General features: G+C 50.9%; 1 protein-coding gene across 1 annotated transcript in view; it reads left to right on the plus strand.

Annotated features, from left to right (window-relative positions):
- Positions 1-3991: 3991 nt before the first annotated feature.
- Positions 3992-27549, plus strand: part of SFXN5 (sideroflexin 5) — an 84575-nt gene continuing 61017 nt past the window's right edge. The window contains exons 1-3 of the mRNA XM_084286777.1: positions 3992-4098; positions 11641-11709; positions 20759-20836. Of these exons, the coding sequence (XP_084142903.1) occupies positions 4042-4098; positions 11641-11709; positions 20759-20836 (204 nt within the window). The 5' untranslated portion in view covers positions 3992-4041. The remainder of the gene's footprint in view (positions 4099-11640; positions 11710-20758; positions 20837-27549) is intronic.

The following is a 27549-nucleotide window of genomic DNA, read 5'->3' on the forward strand; positions in this document are numbered from 1 at the left end:
CTTTTCCACTCCCGGGAGCATCATTAGCAGTCCCGCAGCACCCGCTGCCGCGCGTGGCTCTCCAAATGTTGGGTGTAAGCCCCTGGTACCTTTATTTTGTGTGCACTGCTCACCGGGGTGCAGGATTTTTACCTGAAGTGCTCGTTTCTTCTCTCTGTGCAGCAGACGGGGCTCAGCAGAGGGCCCAGACCTTTGCCTTCAGCTCCTCTGCCCTAATCCCAGGCACCTGTTGTACCTCTCAGCTGTTTTCCTTCTCCAAGGCCTGCTTTTTTCCTTCGTTCACGCCCTTTCCTTTAAAAAAAAAAAGAAGAAAAAGCCTTTAAGCTTCACTAAATGACTTTGTGGTACCAGACAGAAGAGTTTCGTGAGCTCTAATCCCGGTTTGGTTTTCATCCAGCCGGACCGTGGGCCCAGCACCTGCCCGGGGGGCTGACGTTAGCCCCGAGAGCTGGGGGGAAATGTTCAGCACGCCGCCAAGCGGGATCAGGGCACTGACCCGTGACCCCTCTGAAAGCTGACCCTAAATAAAGGCAGCCCCAAATTCCGGGGCTGGTCGGGCTGGCCGCAAGGGGTGGAGCAGAGCAGCAGTAAGTAGAAAGCAGGATCTGTCGAGGAAGAAAAGAAAAAGGATTTGAAGACTTCAGTCCCGTTAAAGCTGAGGGGATTGGAAGCTTCCACGCGCCGACTCGGGGCTAAGGCAAAACGGATCCTGTCCCTGGGGGAAGAGCTGGCGGCGTTTGTTGTTCGGAGCCTGAGTTTTGCAGCCCGCCGCAAGTTTTGTCTTCGAAATCTGGCTTTACAGATGGAAGCCGACAAGAAATGTTCCTGCGACTTTCTCCCGGAGCCAGCAGGCAGCCCGGCTCTGCACCCAGCTGTCACGGGCGGGGTGGCTGTCGGAGCCTCCCCCCCAAAAAAAATCTCTCTCTTTTTGCTTTTCAGCTCTGTTTGCTCCGTGGCTGAGGGCTTCGTCGCGTGTTCGTGTGTCCCCTAAAGCAGGAAGAAATGTCAATGTTGACTTAACAGCCGCTGATCTGGGGAAGCAAATCCTCCCCCCCCCCTTCCCTCTCCTTCCCCAAACCAGTGAAAACGCGAGTTGTCAGTCTAAAGGGATCTGGTTAGATTGATATCAGCCAAAGAATTGATATTCTTTCTGGTATTTAACCAAAAAAGTGATAGTCTTATGTCACTCCAAATGTGGTTTGAGATAAACAGATTCTCTCCCCTCTGTTGTTATAAAACATTCAGTGTGTCAACATTAGGGATTGTATCAATTATCTGGCTCTGGCTGCGATGGGAGGGAGGGGGATTTCCCTGGTATAGAGGCTGAGAGATTTGGGTTGCCATCCATCTTCATTGCGGAGCCCCGGTGATTTTCCTTTCCTGCTGATTTTTACCTCTGGGAAGCACGGAATAAAACCTTTAGAAAAAGAAGAGTCGTGTTATAAGATACCAGTCATAGCCACAGGACTTTTTCCTCTTTTTTTGCCTTTTCAGACAGTGTTAGGGCTCCAAGCAGCGTTAGACCCTGCCTAAAAGAAAACAAGCCCTAATTACACGCTGTTCTCTGGGATTAGGACTGATACCGCATCGCGAGGAGAGGGTAAGAAGGGCAGCAGGGTCCTGTGGGGTCAAAATGAGGTTTAAGCCACGTGAAACCCTGTCCTGGGCGCACAGCTGGGCCAGCAGGCAGCGAGTGCTCGCTGCAGCGGAGTTTAATTAGGGGAAGCAAACCATTAACTCCGAGGACAAGGTACAAGGGCAGCACTGGGGACGTGGCTGTCAGCAGAATTTGTTGTGGGACCAGGTCTTTGCCCATCATCTGTCCATTCCTGGGGGTGGTGTTTTTGTGTTTTTCACACAGCTACGCAGAAAAAAAGGCAAAAAGGGAGGCGGTGGGGGAGGTCAGCAGCCTGCAACTTCATCAGGCTCGTTGTGGGGGCAGAGCCCAGTGCCCAAATTGATCGTGGAGTCTCCTTCCCTGGAGATATTTGAAAGATTTTTGGACACAGCCCTGGGTACTGCTCTAGGGGACCATGCCTGAGCAATGATTTGGACCTGATGACCTCCAGATGTCCCTTCCAACCTCAGCCGGTCTGGGGTTCTGTGAAGGAACAGGTTGGACAGTGTCTCTAATGGGAAAGGAACAAGAAATGAGAAAATGCCCTTCTCTGTTCCAGTCTGATCCTTTCTCGTGCTGGTACGGGGGTAAGTGCCCTTTGGGGTGCTGTTTTGGGCTGTGTATCTCAGTTTCTGCTCCTGCTGTGGATTAAGGCTCAGGTAAAGCCAGGTTCACCCCTTCCCTTCCCACACAAACTCAGTGACGCCATGGGGCTCCCTCAAACAAACATGGCCAAGGGGCTGTGGGCACAAAGAGAGGCCAGACAGAGCGGTGATGAGACAGAACGGGGCCTCAGGGCCGGCACGAGCTTCAGCAGAGCCCCTGACCCACCACACGGCCAGCTGTGAGGGTTTATACAACTCGGTATTGCTGTGGGATATCACCCTTGTGACAGGCACAGTGCTGGGTCCCTGTTCTGCCCGGAGCTGCAAGAGAGATTGGAGATTTAGTGAAAGGGATCGGTGCCAAATTAGCCTAAAAAGTGGAAAATGAAACTGGTTTTAGAGGTGAAAATAGAGCATTGAACAGCAGCAGCTACAACCATGAAGCAGAGCAGCAGCATCCCCATCGCAAAACCTTCTGCTGCTTTTCCCTTTATAGCTAAATCAATAAATAAACTCAGGTATATTGTTTAATTTCTCTTTCGCTGCAAATCCTGTTTCTGACCTGCTCTGTAATCTGCGGCTGCACCGAGCCTTCCTCTTATACCCTGACCGCATTCCCTGCTTCATCTGCATCTTCGGGGTCGCCGCCGGCTCCCTGCTCTTCCTCGGAGAATTGCTCCTAATCCTCCAAACAATTTCAGCGGCATTTGAAGGGCCGGGCGCTTCTGATTCCACTAATCTAGAGAAGAGGATTCCGGAGACTGCTTCGTGCGCACCCCTTCTGCTCCCAGCCCCACACGAACCTCGCCTTTATCTCCCCAAATCGTAATACTGATGAAGCCGATAAGTAAGCCTGCATCAGGGTAAACTTATTACTCACAGGTTTCCCATTCTTTACTTTTAATCATATATTTTAGAGGTCAATAGCAATTGTTAGGCTCCCATCAAAGCACGGATATTATTTTCAGAGGGATACGATGAAACCTGAGGGTTTTTTTTCCAGAGGCTTTTGAGCTTGCACCTTGCTTTGTGCAATTATTTTCCCAATTTCGGAGTTAAGGCGGGTGCCTGCTATCCACGTCACGTTCCTGGGCATCCTCTGTCATACTGTGGCTGCTGTGCATTTGGGTGTAAATAACACTTTGGGGTGAAATTTGGGAGAATTGGGCTGAAATGTGAGGTGTGTGTACTTTCGGGGAAGGAAAAACGTAATTCTGTCAGGCGGGCGCGGGGTGTTGCCTCAGGCTGGTTGCTAAATCCAACAGTTCTCCCTCAAAAAAGGAGAAGAGGGGAGAAGGACTGAAATATCCTTATCCTGTGCGTGGCCCTTGGCGCACTGCTCCCCCCAACCAGTTCTGACTGGGCAAACTGGGACCTCTCCAGTATGAAAGGTGTGGGGCGGACATCTGAAGGGTTTATGCCACAGCTGCTTCACCACAACCCCTCAGCTGTTCCTCAGCACCTCACACTGCCCAAAAACCCACGTCTTTTTTAATGGTTTTAATGGTTTTAATGGCACTTTGCGAGCGCCACAGCTGAGGGGAGCCCGCTCCGAGCACCCCCTCCCCCTCCCCTCAGGGCTCCCCTCAGCTTCCCGCCCAAACCCCGCGCCCCGCCGCGGACTACAACTCCCATGCTGCCCCGCGCCGCCGCGAAGGCCGGCGGTAGTGGAGGGGAGGGGGTGGAGGGAACTACATTTCCCATCGTGCCTCGCGGGGGCTGCGGTGGGCCGCAGCCAATCAGAGCGGCGCCGCCGCAAGGGGCGGGCCCGGCGGCGGGGGAGGCTGTTTAAAGTGGCGCCCGCAGCGCGCGAAGGGAATGGCGGAGCCGGCGGACTACCCCCCCTTCCAGCTGGGGAAGCCCCGCTTCGAGCAGGTACCGGTACCGGCACCGGGCGGCGGCGGCAGCGGGGCGGGCGCGGCGGCGGCGCGAGCGGACCCTCACGGTGTCCCCCCCACCCCCCTTCTGGGGGGCAGAGCCCCCTCCTCTCCCCTTTTGGCTTCAAGCTGCGCGCTGATTGGTCAGCGCCCCGCCTCCCATTGGCTGGCGCCGCTGTCGCTCAGAGCCGCGGCGCCCCGCCCCTTGGCAGGCGGTGATTGGCTCGTCCCGCCGTGCCCCTGTGGCGCGGGGGGGTGGGCGCGCGCTTGGGGGCCCCGAGGTCGCGGGTTCGAGACCCGGGTGGGGACGGAGGGGGAATAGGGGCGGGGGTCCCCCGGTGTCACCCCTTTTGGTGTCACCCTCCTGTCCCCACAGCGTGGTCCCATGTCCCCAAACATGGTGCTGCGAGGCTGGGCCCGGCCCTGGTAGGGCTGGCTGAGAGCCCAAGGTTGTGTGGAGGTGATGGGCAAAACGGTGCCCGGAACCCCCCCCCCCGGCCGGTGTGAGGCGATTAATCTGTTAAAATAATAAAAACGTGAAGTGTGAGGGAAATGTGGAGGTTTTTTAGTTATTTATGGATGAATTCTGCCAGGAAAGGGGTTTCTGTGAGGGGTGGTCAGGCCTGTGTGGGGTTTTGGGGGGTCGTTGGGGAGCTGCGCCAGTGGGATGCTGTGGGGCTTGGGGGTGTTTCAGCCACCCCAAATCCTGTGGGATAAAAGGCCTTAAAACCCCCCTGTGCCCGTAAAGGTGGCGATGAGGAAAGCTGGGGCGGGTTTTGGGGCGGTTTGGCTCCCACACGCCCCAAAGCTGCCGCTCCTGAGGTACCCTCAGCGCCCCCGCCATGGTGCAGCTCATGCCTGGCTTTTGTGGGGCCGTGTTAGAGTCTGCCAAGGCTTCTGATAAGGTTTCCAAACCCACACAACCCATTGTACGTGTTCCCAATTCCTCCCTGGAGCGGGGCGAGGCTGCCACGAGAAGGAAGGAGGCATTGCGGTTCCTGAACTGTTTGCTAATATGTGTCCCATCCCCACCCCATGCTTTTGGGGAGCTCTCGAAGGGGACTTCCACCCCACTATCCACCCCAAATCTGCACAGGACCGCACTTTGCCAACCCTCTGACTCGCTAATTGCAGATCCCAAAGCTCGGCTTGACCAAAGACACCCATTTGGGTGGTGAAATAGAAGTCCTGTTGCTGTTTTCATGTGTGGGGCCAGGTCTGCATGCCCATCCCAGCCACCTTGCCTTTGGGATCTCCCTTGGGTGCGGGACAGGAGGTGGTGCAGGGACCCCATGGGAGCCACGAACACCCTGCACAAACCCAAGGGATGCTCAGGCTGGGGAGACAGAGCTTTGTAATAAGGAGAAGAGGAGGAGGAGGAGGAGACACTACTCCCTTCTAGACACCACAGATGATTCGAGGCACACTTGGCAGCGCGTCAGGCACTGAGCCGGTGCATTCTGTTCATTAAGGAGCGACTGTCACTTGTAGCAACATTTAGAAAACGTTTCGAGGGCTATGGCAGGATGCTAATGATCGCCTTCGAGCGGAGCTGGCCTCTCTCCCCAACTGCCACGCCGGGGGGGACGTGGTCACAACGCATCCGGGCGGCCCGGTTTGGGGTCTGGCAGCTTTGTGGGGTCACGGAGCAGGAGAAAGAGGTCAAATCTGCCCCCGTTTGGGTCCCTGACTGCAACATCCCGACCCATCCTTGGGGCGAGCTGGTGTTTATTTCCCCACGGGGAACCTCGGTCTCCAGGGCTGCGAGCTGGTGCTGGGGAAGAATGCCCCTGTGAGACACAGGGGAGCTGTGCAAGGCAGCTTTGTCCTCACGAGGGTAAAAAAAACAAACATAAAAAAGCAGGGAATTTGCCTCAGAGAGCAAATTCAGTGTTCTGGGATTGTGGTTGTGTGGAGAGGAGGTGATTTCCTTCCCTCGCTGCGATCCAGAGCCCTGGTTGGGGGCTGGAGGAGCATTTAGGGCAGCTGATGGCAGGCACACATCCCCAGCGTCGCCCTGGCACTTGTTTCCCCTTCTCCCACCTCTTGCTTTGCAGCTCGCTTGTTTTTCCTGCTCTTCAGGCAAGTCGCATCTGTCGAGTCACATTTTTGGTTGCTTTGCTGGGAGCAGCTTTTGCCTCCCAAGGGAAGCAGGTTATTTTTAGGTGAAAGAAGAAATGAGGACATTAGGCTTGAGAACGTGTGAGAAGGGCTTAGTTTTCTGACAAGTCGTTTTAATTTGTTAATCGTACTCTTTTTTTTTTTTCTTTTTTCCTTTTCTTAAAGAAGGGATTTGCTAAGTGCTCCCTCTCTTTGAGCCAAAACATCAAACGCAAGCTCCCAAAGCTCCAGGGTCTCTGCCTGCAGCCCAGGGCTCCTGCTTCTGCCCAGCAAATTAAATGCATCCTCCAGCAGAAGAGCTGAGGAAACCTTTCCAGCAGAGCTCTGCATAAGGTTCGGGCTCAGTGGTTCACCAAACAGCGGCGTTAACTGCTGCAGGCAGGTCGTGCAAGCTAAACTTTGGGGTTTTTATTGGGGTCAGCCCCCTAAAAAGCATCACGAGGCTGTCCTGGCTGGTGCAGGGAGGGCTGCAAGGTGCGCAGAGAGAGGTGAGCTGATTTCCAGGCTGAGGTGAGCGTCCTCGACAAGTCACCCGGGTGTCATCCTCGTTGCAATGCGGATCTGAGATCCTTTAGGGGAAGGAGAGGGAAATGAAGAGGAGTAAACTTGTGGCACTGCGATGTCAGCGGCGCTGCGCTGATCTCGGAAACATCTCGTTAAGGGTGTCAGTGCTGAAGATCATCCCCTCCTACTCTCCCTGTTCAGGCAGCGGGAGGAACCAGGGCTGTGCTATAACACCGTGAAGTTACGCAGAAATTCCCGCTCCGGCTTCCCAGTTTGAAGTTATTTTCCACCGAAGATGAACGAGACCACCACGACAGAGAAGGGATTTTCCTACAAGGCTACAGGAGGACGTTTCAGGCTGGTTTGTGGCTGTTGTAGAGGAGAAGAGGAAGTGCAGCCACCTTTGGGTTTGGTGTTTGGCTGCTGACCTCGTAGGATCTGCCAAAAAAGCCTTCCACTGGCTCTTCTACACCTCTTTCAGCCAGGGCTGGAGTTTCGAGAGGGAGTTGGCTTCTCTGTGCCCTGTGCTGCAGGGTGTAAACCCTGCCGGGTGCCTGGCACCCCAAACCTCATTGGGAACCCCTGTACCTCGTGGGTTGGGTTGGGTTGGGCAGCTGAAGGCTTTTCCCAGCATTTGGGAATCGTGTAGGGCTAAAACAGCCCAGGAGCACACTGCTGGCCACGAGACAAGTCCACGAGCTGCAGTGCCAGCCGTGAGGAGGTGAAAATGAAGATTCACCTCTTTGCCTTGGGGCTGAGGACATCTAAACCCTTGCCTGCTGCTGCAGGTGAAGATGCAGGGACAGATTCTGGGCCCTTAAATACCCTAAAGTCAGCGTTGGGGTGTTGTAGGGCTCCATAGCTTAAGCCTAGATCTGTAATTGGGTTGGATCATAAATGTGCGTGCAGTTTCACAGCCGAATCTTGCCTGCACGCAGCTGCTCGGTGGCTTGTATTTTATAACATGTATTTTCTTTGCTTTAGCTTAAATCTCCTCCTAATTAATTTAAAGCTGACCTAAGCCTGAATTTTAGCTAGAAAAAGAAAAAAAAACCAAGTCTGCATGCCGTTTGCTCTGGCTTAATTAAATCCCTTTGATGATCACTCTGTAATTAAGTGAGTAAAGGTGTGCGCGTCCCCTCTTCTTCCAGCGCGGGGTTTTGAGGAATGCCCCCTTCTTTAAAGGCAGGTGAATAATGAGTGCTTTCTGGTGGTCACTGACCCTTCTCTCCAAATTTCTAGAGCCTGCAGGGAGCATTTTGCTTCTTCTAGCCTTCATCCTGGACTCAGCTGGATCCTGCAGCACAGCGACTGAACGGAGCCGGGGCCGTACCGCGCTGCCGTGCCGTGGCAGGGAATTAATATTCCCAGAACTTCATTTTGCGTGCAGGCTGGTGAGAAGCGCTACCGAAATAGCCCCGATTAATCACAGGAAATTTGCGTTACGCAGTTTTTTTTCCTCCCAGTGACAGTTTACTACAGCAGATGTTGCAGGAATAAAGCGGCAAGCGAGGCGCTGGGGGTAGCCGGGAGCTGAAGGTCAAGCTTCTGCGAGCTCCGTCCCTGGGAATAATCCTGTTGAGAAGCAATAATCCCAAATTGTTGAAGTCTGGGGCTGCTTGGTTGAAGTGTGAAGCGTGGAGGGAATGGAAATCCCCTGCTGTGCCTCGTGGGATGAAGGAAAAAGGGTCAGGTAGGGGAGGGGAAAGGAAGCAGTCCCTGGATGATTCAAAGCCGAAGGAGGCACGGCGGAGCAGGGAGTGACACGGAGAGCTCTGGCATGCAAATAAAGTCAAATTCCCTCTTCGTAGACCTTGCAGTAATTAATGAGCAAGTGTTTGCCAGAGCCTGGTGCCAGGTTGTAGCTGGGGGGAGAAGGGCTGAGCCGTGGCTTGGCAGGACTAGCAGGGTGCTCCTTGGTGAAGACCTACAGGGATTTGTGATCCTCACCACGGGCAGGGATGTGCCACAGCAGCTGGATTTCCCTTTCATGTCCTGCTCCCAGCTCGCAGCAGCAGCATTTTGCTGAGATAATTCTGTTACAGACCAGCAAACCGGGGCTGCTTCCCACATCCTAACACCCCTCAACTAACAGAGCTTAAAAAGCAGGCACGTGCTCGTTAGCAGTGGCAGAACTTCAAGAAGTTGCAGAAGAAAAGTGTGACAGCCGGGAACTGCAATCCTCTGCTTCTCCTGACATCAGGTTCTCATTTTTCCCAAGGCTGGGGCTTTTGGTGAGGCATCCCTGCTGCAGAAGCCCCAGGAGGCATGGCAGTGTCTGCTCTTACACTAGATGTTGAATAGATTTTTAAAAAATAATAACTAGAAAATAATATAAGAATATAGAAAAGAACCTTTGTGATACGTTTCTGAATTTATTTCTTCCAAGTGTTTTAAACCAGCTTGCTTTCTTTGTAGGGGCTTCTCCTTTCCCCTTAGCTGAGCCTGAAAGTCCCGTAAGGAGGCTGAGCAGTCGGTGATCCCGATCGCTGAGACGAGCTGAGTGCAGCAAAGATCAGCGACACGCAGAGGATTTGCCTGCTGTAGGAATTTAATCAGGGAGGTGAATGCTTTCCAAGCTGAAGGAGTTTTGACATGGTCTTATTAACTCCTCCTGGCTTTTATTTATGATTAAACTCGATGCTGCCATCGCGGGAAGGCAGGGAGCAAGCAGGCAGCGTCAAACATCAGCGTGTCCCCGCAGGTTAAGGTGCTTCTTTTTGGCTTTTTTCCTCCCCAAGTGAAGTGTTGGGATTGTGACAGAGCCCTCCTTGTGCACACATGTGAGGGGGAGAAGCAGCAAAGTGCTTTTTACACCAATTAAATCCTTTTTTTTTTGATTAACAGAGCTGCTCTTTAAAATCTTGGCCCGGACGTGGGAGTAGCTGAGGTTTAACGCAGCAACGCCTCCTTGGAAGGAACTGGGATGAGAGACAGCGGGGCGAGACGTCTGTAAATACCTCACCCTCTGTGTTTTTGGGGGCCGTGGAGCCCCCAGACCCAGCAGAGACACCGCAGGGCTCCCCCCCTGCAAGGTGCCCAGCCCCACATCCCGGCGGCTGCTGCAGCTCCCCCAGGAGGAGCCCCCAAAGCTCTGGGCAGCCTGTGCAAGGGCTCCGGCACCCCTGGGCCCAGCAGTGCTGCCTGAGGGGCAGGGGGAGCCTTTGGGGCATCCCTCCCTGCTGGTCCTGTTGGTTGGGGTCAGGAGAACAGGGCTGGGAGGGTTTGCCTTGAATTGCCACACTGGAGATTTAACCTTGGTGGTTAAACAACTCAGGAGGAAAGGGAGCTCAGTCAGGTCTTGTTGCCTGCCCTAGGACGGGCTCCATCTCAGCGGGGCTCTTTTTGCATCCCCGGAGGTCAGAGGTGTTCCCAGGAGCTGGTTTCTGCCTCGTGCTCAGCCCAGGGAAGAAGCACCTCTGCCAGGAGGGTAACACAACTTTCCTTCTGGAGGAAGACACACAAAGCCAAGCAGGAGCCTGCAGTGGGAAGACGGGAGGAAAAGGTGCTTCTCTGGCCTCCTGGGACTTGAAAGGTCTTGAAGTCTGGGGCTTTTCTGGAGTCTGTGTGCTCACAGGCAGGACTGGTGGCTGTAAGCATTTAAAGGAACTCTCAGCAGCTCCGTGTGATGGTGCTGGGTGCTTTATTCTCCAGTTTTCTTGCTCAGGACCTGGCTGTGCCATCCGTGGCCCCGCTCAAGTAGCCCTTCCCTTGCCCCTGGACTTGTCTGACACAGAGCAGCCTGCTTCAGGCACCACCTGGAGACAGCTCCCTCATTTTGGGGTGAGACCTGAGGCTTTTGGGGCTCCCCCGTGAGACCACAGAGCGCAGGATGAGCAGCGGGAGAGGGGAGAGGACCCGTGGCAGCACGAAGGGAGCACCGGGCAGCGGCGATTGCAGGGCACTGGCACCCGCAGAGGTTTTTGTGCTGAAAAATCCCAGCAAGGTAGCGAAATGCCAAGCTCAAAAAGCTGGAAAGTACCAGAATTAGCGTTAATTAAATCAACGCTAATTAAAAACCACTAGGCTTTTTTTTTTTCCTTTTTCCTGAAGTTCTCTGAAGCTGTTTGTGCTCAGTCGCAGGTTTTTTTTTCTATTTTTTTTAGTGCAGGACATGATTTTAGTGCAGGGATTTGTCTCCCCGCGGCTCTCGTGCAGAGACATCCCGAAGCCCAGGCTCAGCACCGGTCTCTCGCCCTCCCCTTGTCTCTGTGATTCCAGATTCAGCAGCTGTTTTGCTTCGGAGCACGTTTCCCATTCATTTTTTACCCTTTATCAGCTTTATTCCACTTGGTCATCAGTTCTTCTTCTCCCTAGGCTGTGAGGATGTTGGGAGCAGGGAGCATTGCCCGACACGAGCGTGGCGGGGTTGAAGATAGGTTTTTTTTTCCTCTCATTCTATAAAAACCCTACCAATTATTTTGTTCTGTGTGGTGTCTGCAACGTCTGAGCGTACTGCAGGTTGGGAACGTGTTTAACTGGATTCTCTCCAAGCACGCAAATAGGAAGGAGCCCAAACCTTCAAGCTTTGGTTGTTTTGAAAATCGTGAAGGTTCACAGTTCGTCTTTTTACTCCGCGTTCGTGCAGGCTGGCACCATGAAACCCAGCCCTGATTTAGCACCTGGACAGTCCTGTAATGAACTAAAGGCATGGAAGTGGCTTTGTGCTCAGTCCCATCGCTCGCCTGGCTCGTGAGGAGTGGGGTGAGGAGGAGACCCCAGGGGCTGGGGCTTCCTTCAGCAGCATCGAGCCGGAGCCTTGCCCCTTCCAGCCCTCCTGTCGTTATAGCAAACAGCTTTTCTGCCATTGCTTTTCAGCTCCAGCATAGTTGTGCGGAGGAAATAAGTTATTTTTTGCGCAGCAGATGAAAGGCAGTTTGTCACTGAACACATTTTGTTTGTTCTTCTCTTCCAGACTTCGTTTTATGGCAGATTCAGGCACTTCTTGGACATCATCGATCCGCGCACTCTCTTTGTCACTGAGGTAAGGTGTACGCCCCTTGCTTTCCAAAAAACACTCTTTATTGGGCAGGTTTGGATTAAAACCAATTTCTCCTGTGAGCAGCAGTGGTAAGGAAGACAGGTTTCCAGTGGGTTTGTGTCTCGTGGCTGATTGATTGCCTGGCCAAGCCCTAACAGGGCTGAGCAGCAGCTTGCTGTATTAGCCCCTGGTGAATCCACACAGCTGATCTGACCCAGTGCCAGATGCAGGAAAAATTCCCACAAATTTGAATGGAAAAAAAAATATAGGTGAGTAGAGGAGAGAGCAAACCCTAACGCTTCGTGGAGGACGTGAGCTGGGTGGGCACAAGCCGCAGATTTTCAGTGGCTGCTCAAGAAGACTTTTTCTGAGCAAGGTGTAGTAGTTTTTCCTTAGTTATTAGTCTGTTTTTAACAAGCTTTAGAGTCCCTGGCCTGTTTATTTTTCTTTTAGTGTGGCCCAGCATTATTGAATTCCTCCACTTTCATGAAATCATTAATTAATTGTAAGAAATCCCCTAGAAGACCTATTTCTGCTGGTGGTTTTAAATCCTGCCTGACGGCCAGATTTTTTTTCTTTTTTTTTTTTTCTCTCTCTCTTTTTATTTTGCCTAGTTCTCAGAACACTGGGAGCTGATCTGTCCACTACAGTCATTGATGGACTGAGTCCAGTTCCTTACACACTGGAGGGGGGAGGAAGAGATCTGCTGTAACTTTAAACAATTCTTATTTTTCCCCAAATCAGCTAGCTTTTTTTTTTTCTTTCCAAAAGCACAAGGCTAAAATGTGTTGTGCAGTTCTGAGTATCTTTTGGAGAACTGCAGACAGTAAAACAGCTGTTTTTACGCCACCAGACTCACGATTATACTCCCCTTTGTAAAAGCACAGGTTCAGATCAAATAGAAAATCAGTTTTCAAAAGCCACCATCCTTGACACAGAGCTCAGCGTGGGGAGGTGGCCTCTTTGAAAAGAACATTGTGACTCAAGAAAGATGCTGCTAGCCCTCACGTGTCTTGAAGTGAATGAATAAAAATCCCAACCTGAGGATCCAGGGCGCTTTGCAGGTGCTAGAGCTTTTATTTAGGGAGGATGTGAGCACGCAGGTCAGAATCCAAACCAATTAACTGCACGTTGAAGGCTTGGTGCTGCTGTTACCTTAGCAGAAACTTCGTGTTAAGAGCAACGAAGTGTGTGGTGGAGGTGTGAGAGCGTGGGAATCCTGCACTGTGCACTTGTGGTGAGGCAGAGGCTGTTGGGTGTAACTTGTGAGCCTCCTCTCGCCCTTCTCATGCTTTTGATTCTGAAATGCAGAAGCTGATGCAAAAAGCCTGCACCAGAAGGTCTCATGGAGGAGAGATTCTTCTGGTGGGATAAAAGATGCACATGGTTCTGCTCACCTTTCTCCCGGCCATCTTTTTGGTGTATTTTATTATACAACGGGTTATTTTCTTGTTCTCTTTTTGGAGGAAAGTCCTGTTGGGTGGAGATAATCCATCCCCTTCTGCTTGGATAAATTTCTCTTAGTTTAGGAATGTTTTATGTGTAATAAAACCCCATTCTCAATAATTCTCAATAATCCTCATTCTCAAATCTCCATTTAAATCTATCACATGTTTATTATTATTATTATTATTAAGGTGGCTAACCTACTACACCCAAACCAAGACCAAACTCTTGGTTTTTACCATGCCACAGATACAGACAAAATACAGAATTCTCAAACCTACCTCTTGTGTGTCCCTGAAGTGGGGAGATACATTTGAACTTGACTGAGTTAGTGCTTCTGCTTCTTGCATTTACACTATAGGTTGAAGAAAATCTCACGTGTTCCCATTGGGGATGGATTTTACGCTGTGGTTGTGGCAGTATGATGAAAAAGCTTAAGTAGTCTGAGCACTGGAACTCAGTCTGGTCTCGCCGTGTACCCCAAACCTGTGACTCTGTCAGTGTTTCACTGTCAGTTCTGCTCCCAGAATGAAAACAGTTTGGTTAGGATCCCGGCAGGCTACCGTTTTCTCATGGTTTCACAAGAAATCATCAATTTCTTACTTTCAAAGGGCTGAATCTTGTCTGCATTCGAGGGCAATTACCTCGCTCCTGCTGCTTGCTCAGTGTAGAGGATGTCTTGAATTTGGGTAAGCCATCTGCGAGTTGGATAACTGCTCTGGACTTAAAGGAGATGATCCCTTCTTTAGCTCAGCTGCGTGGTTTTCAATCTTCCCACTGTTCCCTTGTCAAACTGTTGGAAGTTTCTGAAGGGGTTGGTGAGGTTGCAGGTGGAGGGCCATCAGGTGGCATCATTTAATTTTTCCAGAGGCTCTGTTGACACAATTCTTCTGAAGAAGGCGAGACGTAAGAAAAAAAACAGGAAAATCCTGGAAAATCAAGCAGTTCTGGACCCCAAACAGAACCCCAACAAACACGAGAGGTTTGGTTTCCTTCTCTGGGGTCTAAACCTCACGGCTTTGACAGCCGTGGTCTTCAGGAATGGCTTGGTGGCTGCCCAAGGAAAGGAATACCCTTGTCCATTTCCCTTGGGATTCTGAATTAATAACAGAAACGCTTCAGGAGACCTTCTGCCGTGCATTTTGTGAGCCCTTCCTCCCCGGGGAAGCATCTTGGCCAAGCAGATGCCAACACCTGGGGGCTCGGGGGGCACCTCCCCGAACAGAAAGCTGCGTGGCCGGGCTCTGCGGATCCGAGCTGGCGCTTCGAAACGCTTCGCGTGCGTACGCGCGGAGCTGAGAGCTGTTTGGTTTCACTCGAGAACCGAAGTGGCAAATTAAAAATCTAAAAGGGTTTGATGAACCAGCAGCCACTGACGGAGAGCTCCTTCCCCTGACAGATGGCTGCATCGCTCAGGCCCGGGCTTCTCGGGGAACAAATCAATTGCTGTTTGTCTTGGAGGAGCTCGCTGGCAAATAGGGGGAAAAAAAAAAGTAGCTAAATGAGTCTCTAATGAGAAGGGAGGTTAATCCCGTGGAAAAGGCTGGGGAATGTAATAATATATATATTTTTTTTCCTGTGTCCTTTTTTTTAATTGCTGCGTGTTGCATCATCGCATCCTACTGGTGGCTGTGCTCTGGGGAAGGAGACAGCGATTCCGCGGAGTGGGAGCAACCCAGCACGGCGATATCAAGTATAATTAGTCTCAATGACAGTCCTCTCTTACTCATTTATTCCTTTTTAATAAAGCAAATTCCGAACTCGGTTAAGAACTTCCTCGTCTTTTAGAGGTTCTTAAGCATTCATCCTCAAGGGTTGCGTGCCAGATACTGGAGTATTGAAGTCTGAACTCACAAAAAGCACGTGCTTGTGCGGGGCAGGGGCAGCTGAACACCAGTTTCTTTGGGTTTATATTTAGGGGCTTCTGGTAGAACAATATCTGTAACTCACCTACCAATTCCACTTGGCTTTCTGACTGCATAGGATGTTGCAACGAGGCACCGAGCTTGTGTCAGCGCGGCCTGTGCTCCCTGAAGAGGAGTTTTTGCGTGCTAATCCATCTCGTGGCTAGCTTTCTCATCATTTCTAAATCATTTATTTTGCAGCTGCAAAGTTGCAGGCGTTTCCAACCAGCGGAAAATGTGTCACTGCAGAGGTCAGGCCCCGCCAGGCCCGTTGCTGAGACCACGAGAAACCCCTGGGTGGGTGCGACGCCTGCTTCCCAAACGTGTGAGGCTCAAACGATTGGAGAAATGCTTTTAATTGCTCCGTAATTAGGGTCCATCGGGAGAAGCAGTAGGGCCCGGCAGGTATTTTTACAAGGCTAACTTATCCCATCTGACATCAGCCCGGACAGACTGTTAACGCTCTGCGGGAAGCTCTTGGTGGGGAAAGCTGGGGATCTGATAATGATGCAGAGCAAAAGTGAAAGGAGGATGAATCCGAGCTGCGTCTTATCTGCTTTTCCTTGATCTCATTGTTCAGAGCATACATCTACAGAGCGCCGAGCATCTTGCATTCCCATATTTGGGTTTAAAATGGAAGCAGGATTAGATGTATGTTATTTATACGAACGATACCTTCTTACTCAGCAGATTGACTGTCTGTGTTTATTCAGTGTCACATCTGCTGGCTCTACTTGAACAAAAAGTTTCTGGCTCCTGTTGTCTGTCACTGTAGATCCAATACAATAGGGCCAGCTGGAGTCAAGTCTGCCGTATGTATCATCCCCAGAGCAGTGAGACGGAGCCGGGAGCTGCTGAGCCGCCGATGGCAGAGCACAGCTGGATTCCCAAATCCCGCCTTGAGTTTGTGGTGCCGGTGGCCAGGAGCCTCTTCCTTTGCATCGAGTGCCAGGAAAGTCGTGGCTGGTGGGATCCTGAGCTCGCAGGTAGGCTGTGGTCAGCGTGGGACTGGCACCAGCACCAGCACTGATCGAGCAGAGCGAGGCTCAAGGTGTCCCAGCGAGCCCTGTCCCATCACTGGGTCGTGTCTTAAAAGGCTGGAGTGCGAAGCCCGACGCTTTCTCTCTCTCTGTTGATTCTGTAACAGCAATGTTGTAGTGCTTCTGGCATAATGACTGTTATTCTGGTCTCTCTGTGCACATATGGGGTTCTGGAGGCAGCTCTGAGCCATGTGTAGGCATCAGCTGAGCTCCAAGAGGAGAGGAGGCGCCGAGCTGGGAGACAGAATCGGCGTGCCCTCGCGCACAGGGGGCAAGGTGGAAAAAAACAGGAGAAGAGCTCTCGTGCTGGAAGGAGGTGCCTGATACGAATATATACATTTACACACGTGTGCAGTCTTCTGTAGGACTCAATGTGGTTGTCCTCTACCTCACCAGAGCGCTGAAGCCACGAGGGATTTGGGGATGCCACCGACGGATCGCTGGTGGTGGCCATCAGCTCGGCATGGTGGAGGCTAAGGTCCTGCTGGCATCTTCGGGTTTGTTCTTTCTCCTCCTTTCTTTGAAGCACCAAACTGAGCCCCTAAGAATGTGATCCTTCAGCAACTCTTTCTACCAAGACCGATTCTTCTCCTGATGGAGTTCTGCAAGCGTGTTTTGGGCAGGGACCTGCCCCGAGTCAAGGCAGGTTATATTTGTTCTTTGCTCCGAAGCCTCGGGGTTACAGCTAAGTTAATTTAGCCTGCCTGAGCCAAGGACTGGTTTTTGGCAGCCAACTTCAGTCAGTGGCTGAAGTGAAGCCCAGTGCACACTTATTAGGGACCTGAGCTTTAGCTCATAGTTTTTTGGGGGCTGTGTTCCTGTGAGACTCAGCCCTTCTGCCACGAGGTGCTGTGCTGAGCTCAGTGGATCCCTGGCACCGCTTCTGGGCTGGGGTTTGTGAGAACGCTCCCCGGGTGCAGATGGTCCGTCTCGCACCCTATTGTGCGAGCTGAGACCCCGTAATCCACCACTAGAAGTGCTCTAGGTTTTTACCAGGAGAGGGGTATGAAGGAAATGATACACCCGAGTAAAAAAACTGTGGTTGCACTTTTTTTTTTTTTGAAGCGATGCTGTAAAAATCCCAGTAACACTTCTTCCTACAGATATCAGTAGAAGAAGCGAGCAACAATAAATATTGAAATGGTGGCGTGACCTCGTGGGCAGACCTCGTTTTCCCCTCGTTAAAAGGGAGAAGCAGTGTCATCCCAGACACTACCAACTCTCTTAATAACGATTTCTCGTGCTAAAAGCCAGGGAGTGGAGCTGCCTGGCATCTTGAGCTGCTGCACGCAGAAAAGTTCCCGGGTTTTTGTTGCCGTTGGGTTTTGTCGCTGCTGGTTTTTTTGGAGGCTTTAGTTAAAATGAGCATGGTTGGCTTTTCTAGAGGGGGAACGAGGCAACCGTGCCTTTTCCCTAACAAAACTTTGAGGCTGAGTTGTCTGCTGAAAGCATCTGAAGACCTCTGAGCTGCGTGAAAGGCAGCTCCTTAACGGGGTCCTCGCGTTTAACGGTTTTCCTCGCTTTCTGCCCCAATTTTTTGTAAGCCTCGGGAGCCGTCAGCAGCCTTGGCCTGGGACTTTTCTCTGAGAAAGTTCCCCTCTTCCCCCCACTGAGCTGAAAGGAGAAATTCACGAAGAGTGCGATTTTTTAAAAAGCAAAATCGGGCTTTTTTGTTTGCTGTTTGTTACCACACCAAACAAGATGGGATCTGGCCAGGGTTGTTATAGTAACTACTAAGATTTCCTCAAGAGAAGGAGGAGAAAAAAAAAAAAAATAAAAAAAAATAGAACACAGACCCATTCATCTCTTGCTTCCAGTTTTTCATTCAGAGCTACACGCTGTTCTGTGTGGATAATTTGCAAGGCACACAGTGGAGGTAATTTCAGCGGCAGAAAACCGCACGGATAATGAGCCCAAATGGCTCTCCAGAATGTTGTGCTGGCGTCGCCGGTTGATTTCCCAGCTTCGGAGGCGAGGAGGGTTGTCTTCCCTAGCTCTGCAGGCGTTAGGCAGTCAGGTGTCCCTGGCTTTTCACCTCTGGATTATCGGAATACCTGAAATCCTACAGGCAATTATGTTTTATTGGTGTTCGGGTGTGGTGTTGGCTTTTCCTGCGTGAGCTAATATGGGATAACAACCATGGGGCTGATAAGATAAGGAGCTACCAAGGACTAGAAGAGGCTAACGTCCTGTTGTGGCCTTGGATAACTGTTGCCCATACTACAAATAGCCTAAAAATCCTATTTATTTTTCATGGTACTCCTTTGCTTCGCAGTTTCGTGGTGACCATCCCGTGCTTTTACCTCTAGAGGGTCATTTCCAGCTCCCAAGGACCTGGCCAAAATTTGGGCCAGCCCAGAAGTGCTCAACCACGTGGTCGTGCCATTGGATCTCATCCCAGGTGCTCGTTTCTCAAGGCCAGCTCTTCTTCTTGTACAAGATCCCCGTCCTTCTACAAGAATAACGCATCCTGGGGAGATGCCATCCTAATTCGTAACCCTTCCTTTCTGCCCAGAGTCAAGCACTTGGCTTAAATCCTTAAAGAGGGGGCTGAGGGTTGGGACACAAGTGATGGCTGCTGCATGCAGCGTGGCCGTTCAGTCTCCTTGGATGCTTCTAGGGGATGCTGAACGAGCAGCTGGGAGAGAAATGCCCCAAATGTGGCTGGATCCACAGGAACCTCGTCTGCCTTGGCTGAAGGCAGGGGGAGGTTGGGAAGCTGCTTGGGGAGACCTGGTTCCTGCTTGCCTTGGTCTTGATTTTTCCCCATGCGTCTACGTATGGCTGCTGTTGGAGAAAGTTTCGGTTAGGTGGCTGCTTCTTTGCCAATAATGAAGCTTTTATATTTAAAATCATTCTCTGTTTCTTGGAGCGAGGGTTTCCACTCTTTTTTTAGGTGAAATGGGTGACTGCCGGGACTTGGAAGAAGACTTTGAAACACCGTCCAGATTTGGTCTTTGCTGTCTTTCCTGGACATCCTTTGAGCTCTCCGTGAGACCTGGAGCCCCTCGGGGTGGTCGATGAGTGTGCTACACGTCGAGGATGATGCCAGGACCTGAGTGGATCCATGTTCTGCCTGCTGAGAGCAGCCCAGGCTGCTCCTGAAGCCCTGGGCACGTGGCGTGGTGGAGGGTGAGGACAACCAACAGCCTGGTGGGGCATCTCAGGCACAAAGCGTGGGACAGGCTCAGTCAGAGGGAGCCTGCTCAGGCTGAAAACACAGAAATTGGGCAGAAAACGGGAAAACTGGCACTTGTTGTGTGTGTAGTGACACCGGAGAACCTCGGGTGGTAGCACTGATCTCGGTGTCAGCACTCAAACCTACGAGCCTCATCTCTAAGGCCAAGAACAGGTAGGAATGAACTCTGTAGGCACATGAAGTGCAAGGGCTGGACACGTGTGATGCGGAGGATGCGAGCTCAGCCCGTGTGAAAACAACCACAGGTCCAGGGGCAACGCTCTCACCTTGGGACGTGAAGGAATCGCCGCTTTTCCATCGTGTGCCGGGAGTTTTAAAGACAGCAGTCGCTCATGAGTCGCCGTTTTCAGGCTGGCATCACTGCTGGTGCTTCCAAGGGAACCACAAAGGAGTCTTTGAAGTTCGGATGAAAGGCAGAGCAGGAGTCTCCTGCAGCACGGTGGCACGTACGGAGCCGGAGGATGCTCGCCTTGCGCCGTGGCACTGCTGTGCCGAAACCAGGGGGCTTCAGGGGAGCTGCAGTCCGGCTGCACGCTGCTAAATATGCCAGGGGACACTTCCTAAATACAAAACGAGTATTGGAGAAGGTGCCAAAACAACAGGCAGCGCAGAAACATCAAACCGGAGGCGGTGTTATTCATCTGGGTGACAGATAACCTGCAGGAGTCCTTTGAAAACGCTCGGCTGAGTGATTTGTTTGGCTTCAGATATCTGGGAGGCACTGCTCGGCGATCTGGTGCCTTCTGCAGGCTTGGATGAGCAGATTTAACCCCACCGAAGCAGCTCTTTGTGCCCTGCCTTGCTCCTCTGTAGCTTGGAGTAAAGAAGCTCTACTTGTCTGCCCCATGGCTTTTTACTTTGAGAGCTCTATATATGTAAAGGATTGAAAAAAAGAAAATAGATGCTTAGACATGGTTTTATATGAATTTGTACAAACTTATTCATCCCTCTGGAGACGGGTGCTGGGTGAGGGCAGGGAGCAAAGCAGCTGCTGTGTTGAGGGCTTTCCCTCTTGATATCACCAGGAAATGTTCATCTGAGAGTTTATGTGGAGTAATATCCATTTAGTAGCTAGGGTAAAGTGGACACGTTAGGGCATAATGTAAAATAACCCATCCATTTTCTGCCTTCAAGTGAGACCTCATTCTGCTCCGAGACTTATCAGGTCTCAGTGAAGACCATCAGGTTTGTATGATGCCCTCTGCAGAGGCATTGCAAAGGGGACTTCTTATATTTTCTCTATTTTCTCCTTTTTCCTTTTTTTTTTTCTCCCTCTTCCTCTATGCTACATATATGGTTAGATATCAAGGCTGTGCCAACCAATGAAGCAAATGTCCACGCATCTCTTCTCTTTTATATCATGTGTAAATCTATGAAAGGACCCATCATAAAGTGTTTTTTATGAAAGGAGATAGGATTTTATAACTCGAGTCCGTTGCAACCCATGCTTCTTGTGCTTGCAGAGTCGCCTGAAGGAAGCTGTGCAGCTGCTGGAGGATTACAAGCATGGGACTTTGCCCCCGGGAGTCACCAACAAAGAGGTGAGAGGAAAAAGCCTTTCTTACGTTTCTACTGCTTCGTGTAGCCTGAAAACGGGCGAACGAGGTGGTGCTTCAAGCTACTGCTGCAGAATGATTTTGGTGTTTCCACTGGAAAAATCCCATTTTGGCTCTCTTGAGCTGATTGCTGCCTGCTCCGGTGGTTCTTCGGGTCCTTTGCGGCTCAACTGCCAGCATGTTGGAGTGAATTTGGGTCGTTTGGGTGTAAATGTTGCTGAACAGAAAGGACAGCAAGGGGTCTGCAAAATGAGCATACAAAAATTGTAGTTAGAGCAAGTCAAATTTTGGGCTTTCCGACTTGCACGATTGTTGACTGCCTTTGGCCAACGCTACTGCTTCCCTTCCCCTTGCAAAATGGGCTTGCAGAATTAAAGAAAAAAAAATAAATAAATGTAGTTTTCATTTTAAATGAGGGAAACCTCGTGGTCAGGTTTGTAGGTTCTTGCACCAGCAGCACTGATGCATCAGCACTTTCTCCTTCTGTGCTCCTGTTGGTTGTAATAATTACCATTTCTTCACTGGAATAACTTGTTTGGGCTATGCATAACCCTGTGGATATCCTCACGTTGTAGGTTATACGTTCAGTTGGGACAGAGGCGTGGGTTAGACTTGCTCAAGCTGCAAAAACCACGCTGATGCAAAGATCTTAGCCTGGTTTAGATGGCTGCTGAGAAAAGGGTCGTTTTTGGTAAAACCTGGTTCTGCTTTGGGACAGAGGGATGGGTTGGGTGGTTGCTCCATGACCCTGTCAGTCCTATTTTCTGAACATTTATCAAATCTTTATGAACACGTAGAACTTGTGAAAGCACGGGTAAGTATTGCAGAGGAGCCAGACCCCTTTCTGAGCCTTTTTTCTTGCAAATGCAGGTATTTTATATCTCATAATCTTTTCCTTATTCATCCACGTGTGCACACCTGAGCACAGCACCAAGCCAGGGGCTTTACTGCAGCGTGTGTTTGTGCATCTAGCACAAAAACCTTGAGCCCTACGTTGTGTAATGTAACACAGAGCTGCACGGACTGGCAGGCAGGAGCTGTACGAAGCGGCCGCGGCAAAGGACCCGTGCACCTCCCGTGCAGACAGTGATGGAAACGGTGCTGTGCTCCTGTCCCACAGCTCAAATAACCCCTTTATTTCTTCTCATGCTCACGTGTAATAGCTTATTCTCACGAAAGACGACTATAGCAGATAAATGAAAAAAGAAAAAAGACATTTGAATTCATTCTGAATCATCTCTACGTATGCGGTAGGTGCTGTTTGGGGAAAAAGGCATGGCTTGAACAAAAAATAAACAGGAGATATCCCCTCCCTGTGCAGTGTGTGGCACAAGGCGTCGCGCTCCTGGCCTTTGGATAGCACTGCCTGCATTCACCCGTAATCTGATGGTAAGAAAAAAGCAACCAGGACTGAGGGAAGCAGCAAAGCAAAGAATGATGCAGCAGCAGATGACTCAGTTCCCATCTGCCTCCAGGCAGATGAAGTGAAGTCATTTGCTGAGGCAAACCGTGCAGACTTTTGACCTACATTTTGGGTCTGCGTAGTGACAAGCCCAGAGTTCATTCAGAACTGCACTGAGGGAGAGCAAGCAGAAGCCTCACGTTTCTTGTTTCCTTCAATCAGGGCAGCGTAAGCAGGAGGCGAAGCTTATTATGCAAGCCGGAGGGTTTCAAGTGGAAAATAAAGGTGTGGGGCAGAGGAGGAAAGAGAAAATGATGCCAGAAATGTCTTTCCTAGACAAATGTTAGCACAGCAGTTGAAAAAAAATAATATTTTTTGTAGTAAAATCTCGACACGGTTTGCTTTGATCGCGGTGTTGATTGTATTGGAGGGGTTTAAGGAGCTTCTGCTGACTGGGATAAAGTAGCTGTCCCAAGAGGAGCCTGGCACAGGATTGCAGCATGTGCTTGTTGCTGTGTTTTACTGTTCTTTGCAGCGTTAATTAAAGAAAACCGCAGGGAAAGGTGAGCAAGGCGTGGGTAGATCCCAGCGAGGCTGAGAAACTGGACTGTGCACTTCTGGTGTCGAAACCGCTCCGACAGGGGTCAGCTGGAAGGACCTGAAGGGGATGAGGGCTTGGTGTGGCTTTCAGGCTCTGCTGCTCCTCTGGGCACACCCGAAAAACCTCAGCCCTGTGTGTCTGAGCGCTCTTCTCCTCCTCAGCACGCTTTCGGGTGGCTTGAACAAGCTACTTGCATGCGAAAGCAAGGGAAAATCTTCAAAATCTGACTGTAGGTCATCTCTGGTGAGACAATAATTGTAGCTAAAGGGGTGGAATATCTCCCTCCTCTCGAGCAGAGCCACCAGTTTGGAAATAAACCCTTCCTGGAGGCACCCGCTGGTTTCTATCTCAGAGGCTGGAGGGGAGCTGGAAGCGTGCCGGTGCTGAGCTGAGTAGGAGAGTGCCAGATATACACAGCTGGACGAGTCTCATTAATTCCTGGTGCCTTTGCAGAACACACCATGTGCTGGCTGATCGCTCCGGGGGAGGGGAAACACCTCGTTTGCATGGATTTCACCCCAGATTTCTCCCTTGGGAACCAAAGGTGCTCGGAGAGTCCTATTTTGCTTTCAAGCTCAATTCTACCATTTCTGTGGCTTCTCCGTGTAGCACAAGCTGCAGGATGGGCTCGGGCATCAGGGCATTAAGAGCTGTTGCAGGCTGATTTGGGAAATTAGCCCATTTTGCGATGGGTGGCTCATGTCCATGAGCTGAGGTTGGAATAAAAGAGGGAGCCACCTGGTTTTACATGACTGGGTAGGTCTCGCACACCTCTGGGGCACTGGTGGAGTTGCCACGAGAGGTAACTTGATTCTTTTGACTGAAAGGTTATTTATTTAATTATTCAAACCCTTTTGGACTGAACAGAGCTAGTCACCTGGTGTTTGTTGGAGGCAGGGAGAACGTACTTGGGTACCTGCTTGGCTCACCTAACGTCGTGATGTGGTTGCGTCTGATGGATGCTGATTCCCAATTTTAGTTGTACGGTCAAAAAGGCTGGGCAGAAATTCACGAGAAGCTCAAGAGAGGATCTTTATCTTCTTTACCAACTTTATCTTCTTTGTTTAAGAGCTCATCTCTGGATTTTGGTTGCTGGAGCCCCTTAGAGGTGGAATCTCTACCCTTATAATGCGCTCTGCGTGCACGGACTGGGTAGACGAGGTGTCCAAATGGACTGATGGGCTTCACAATCACCATTAAAATCATAATCACCTTGGGAGCCTTTAAGATAAGGCTTTGGGCTGAGTTTTCATGTATTAGCTTCCTGAACAACCCACCAGCCCCCCTCGAATATCAGCTTTGAGATGGAGAAGACGAGTTGTTTTGACAGAGCCGCTTCGCTAATCTCCCGACTGATCCGCTTCGGTGGTGCGGCGCGTTTGACAGTGTTCAAACTCCTTTTTTTTTCCCCTCATTCAGAAACTCATGGTTCTCGGGGAGGATGGCAGGCAGTAGCTGAAAGCATAACAACAGCTCAGCACAATCCCTATTGCTCGCTGAAATGGTTTTACTGCATGAGGAATGGAAAATGTAGAAGCCTAAAGCTATGTAACGCCAAGCGTCTCCTCAACGCTTATCTTCTTGACAGGGCTCTTGTAGGACTAGGCTTTCTCTTCGGCACTTCCAGAGCAGGTTTTTCAAAATGAGCTGAAATGGAACATTTACAGACCATCTACAGGAAAAAAAAATCCCCGAAGAGCCATAATCTGACTCTGCTCCACTTCCCCGTGGCCATCTCTAAGCCAGATTCCAGACGAAACGCGGCTTCGCTCCAGTTCTCCGTGAAGGCACCACCACTCCCAGCTCGGCTGCTTTCAGGTCAGATCCCAGATCCCAGGGTCCCAGATCCCAGGATCCCAGAGCCACCCGAGCAGGGTGCTCAGCCCCACGTCCCGGTGGCTGCTGAGCTCTCCAAGGAGGAGCCCCCCGAGCTCTCTGGGCAGCCTAAAATCCCGCAGCTCTTGCGCTCCCTCTTGAACTGGAGTGATTTCACCCCTCGGGAGCGTGACCATTAACTCAGGGTGGTAAAAACCTATTTCTTGGGCATCATTAGCAAAAATGAAGAATCAATGTCTGAACTGTCGATAGCTGCCAGACTGCTGATGGCTTTTTATTGAGGGAAAACAGAGCTTTTCTTCCATATTAGAAAAACGTTCCTTAAAAGGTGACTTTTGCCGTGGCTGCTCTCTGCTATGCCCTCAGCAGAACGGAGGACGAGTAGCTGCCTGATGATTATTTAGTCAGTGCTGGGTACTTGGGCAAGAAGACACGCTGCAAACTCCTCCTCCTCAGCTCAGCTTATTTACCCAACTTTTTCTCTGATCGCTTGACAGCCGGGCTTGGTTTTCCTTAGCTAGGTGGCTGGGTTCTAACTTCTGCTTATTAAAATCCCATCAACCAAAACCATTCTGAGTAGTGGCAATACCCCACGCTGTAATTAAGCCTCCTCCCTGACAGGCTCTTATGACTTCATGCTTTTTCTCTTAAAAACATATATATTTTTGGTAATGCCACCATTTGGAGTGTATTTCTGTTCTTTTGGTCGTTTGGGTTAGATATTTCATCCAGATGGTGAGAACTGTAAAACATGCAGGGAGAACAAATTCCCTGGAGGCTTTGGGGAGGTTTGGTCTTCTGCTGGGGGGTTTGGGAGTGCCGCGTGGCTCTGTGTTGGATGTTTGGATCCCAAGTGTTTGATGGAAGAGGCAGCTGTTCCTCGTACCGGAATGAGAACCTTCCAATATGAAGAATTCTTCTGTCTAGAAATCAAAAATCCTGCTCGGAAAACTTCAGGAGTACTCATTGGTTTAGTAAATTTCTGTTTTGTTTTTTTTTTTTTGGTTCTGTTTGGCAACCACGTGTATCAATGCCTTTTGTTCAGCTCCTTCTGCAGGAGTCAGGAGCGCTGGGAGGGCTGGCACGTCCCCGCTGCTGCCCCCTGCCAGCCCACTTCTCCTCCTTCGGATGGGACCAGCTGAGAAAGCAGTAGGATCCACAAAGAGGGCAAAAAGGGAGGTTTGTGGGCTTTGTGTTAAGGGGAGAAACCACTTCAGTTGTCCTGCCTTGCCCAGCCTGTAGGTACCGCTGTGTCAGTGCTCTCCTCTCAGGGTTTCTTCATCTCCCCGCGACGTTCTCCAGCGCTTGGTGCTCCTCGTTAGGTGAGCTCTCATTACACTTGAGTGACCTTTTGAGCCTGCTTTCCTTACAGCCCGGAGGGAGCAGGATGTGTTAAGAGGCCGCTGCTGCAAGCTGGTTTCGGTGCTGCTTTCCACCAGCAGCTGACGGGGCTGGCAGGATCCGGCCCCTCGCACGGAGCTCCGGTGGCTGGTGCGATCTGCGAGTGGGTAGGTGAAAATGACACACACAAGTGCACCGGGAGCCAATTTGCAGCAGAAGGTATAGACTGTAACATATCCAATTCTAAACAGGGCAGGCAATTCCCCCAACTGCCTCCTGGAGGGAATCTCCGCTGGAGTAAAAAGGTTTCATTGGAGGGAGCGCTCTCTCCTCTAAAAACAGTGGCTGTCAAATATCAGCCCGATAAACACGGGTGAAGAGCCACCGAGCTTAAAAGGGGGACGTTTTCTCCAGCCCAGGAGCGTCGGTGCTGAGGTTTATCCTCAAAACCAAAAGGCTGTACCAACTGCAGGCATAATGATGTGGCTTTTGTCCTTTATCCTCAGGCTTCTTTCGCTAATTTGTAGGATTGCATCTGTGTCCTCTGTGTGTGTGAGTCCCTTTCCCAACCTGTCCAACAGACCAGCACAGATTGGAAGAACAGATTGATGCTGGCATGTCAGCAGTGGTAAAAGTTAAGAGAAGCAGCACTCGGCGGCTATCAGAGAAAGAGGGATTTAAATCATGCCTGGTTTATGACACAGCTGCTTTTCACTGCGTGCTGATCGCGCTTGGTGCTGGGGGAAGGAGCACAGTGAAGCCCTGGGAAGCGTTGGCAAACACGGGCTGTGGGCAAAGGTGTTCTGGCACAGCAGAGCACCAGCTGCAGGTCTGCATCAGTGCTGGGGAGATTTTCTTACGAGCTGCTTCTGCTCGTTTCTTCTCGCTTTCTCCCCAGAATGCCCTATGCTTTCGTTTTCATTGCTAAAATTCCCTGCAATAGTGTCTATGCTTGAGATACTCTGCTAGCAAGCCCAGCAAAATGAGTCCTTTCTGTTGTGCACTGAGCCCTGAGGTCTCTTCTGCCTTTAAATTGGTGCAGAAATAGCTGCTGAGCTGCTTCAAAGTCTGTGCTCCCGCAGGTCAGTATTTGGTGTGATACCAGGCTGGGTCCAGCTAGGATCAGAGCCCTGATTTGCCCCATTTGTAGTCACGTAGCACTCTGTCCTAAAAACCTGTGTTAACCAGAAGCTAGAATCCAGTCTAAGAGATACAGCGACAAAGATTTGCCATCCTCCTCCACCTCCCCGTGTCCCTTTGGTCCTGGTCTGCGGCTGCGCCCCAGCTTTTCCCCTTGGTCCTGCCAGCAGAGAGAGGCAAAGAGCCACAGAAGAGCGCCGTGCCAGCAGGAGCCTCGGAGGGTGCTGCGTGTGCAAGGAACCAGGGCTCCCAAGTGCGAGCGGTGCTTCTTTCCTGCAAGATCTTCATTTGTTTCCCGTCAGCACAGCACCAATAAGAGGTTGAAAAACTTGTGCCATTAATTAACGCAGCCCTTGTGCTGCTGCTCGTCTCGTGGAG

This window comes from Netta rufina (assembly GCF_964035555.1).
Source record: "Netta rufina genome assembly, chromosome: 4".
Lineage (NCBI taxonomy): Eukaryota > Metazoa > Chordata > Aves > Anseriformes > Anatidae > Netta > Netta rufina.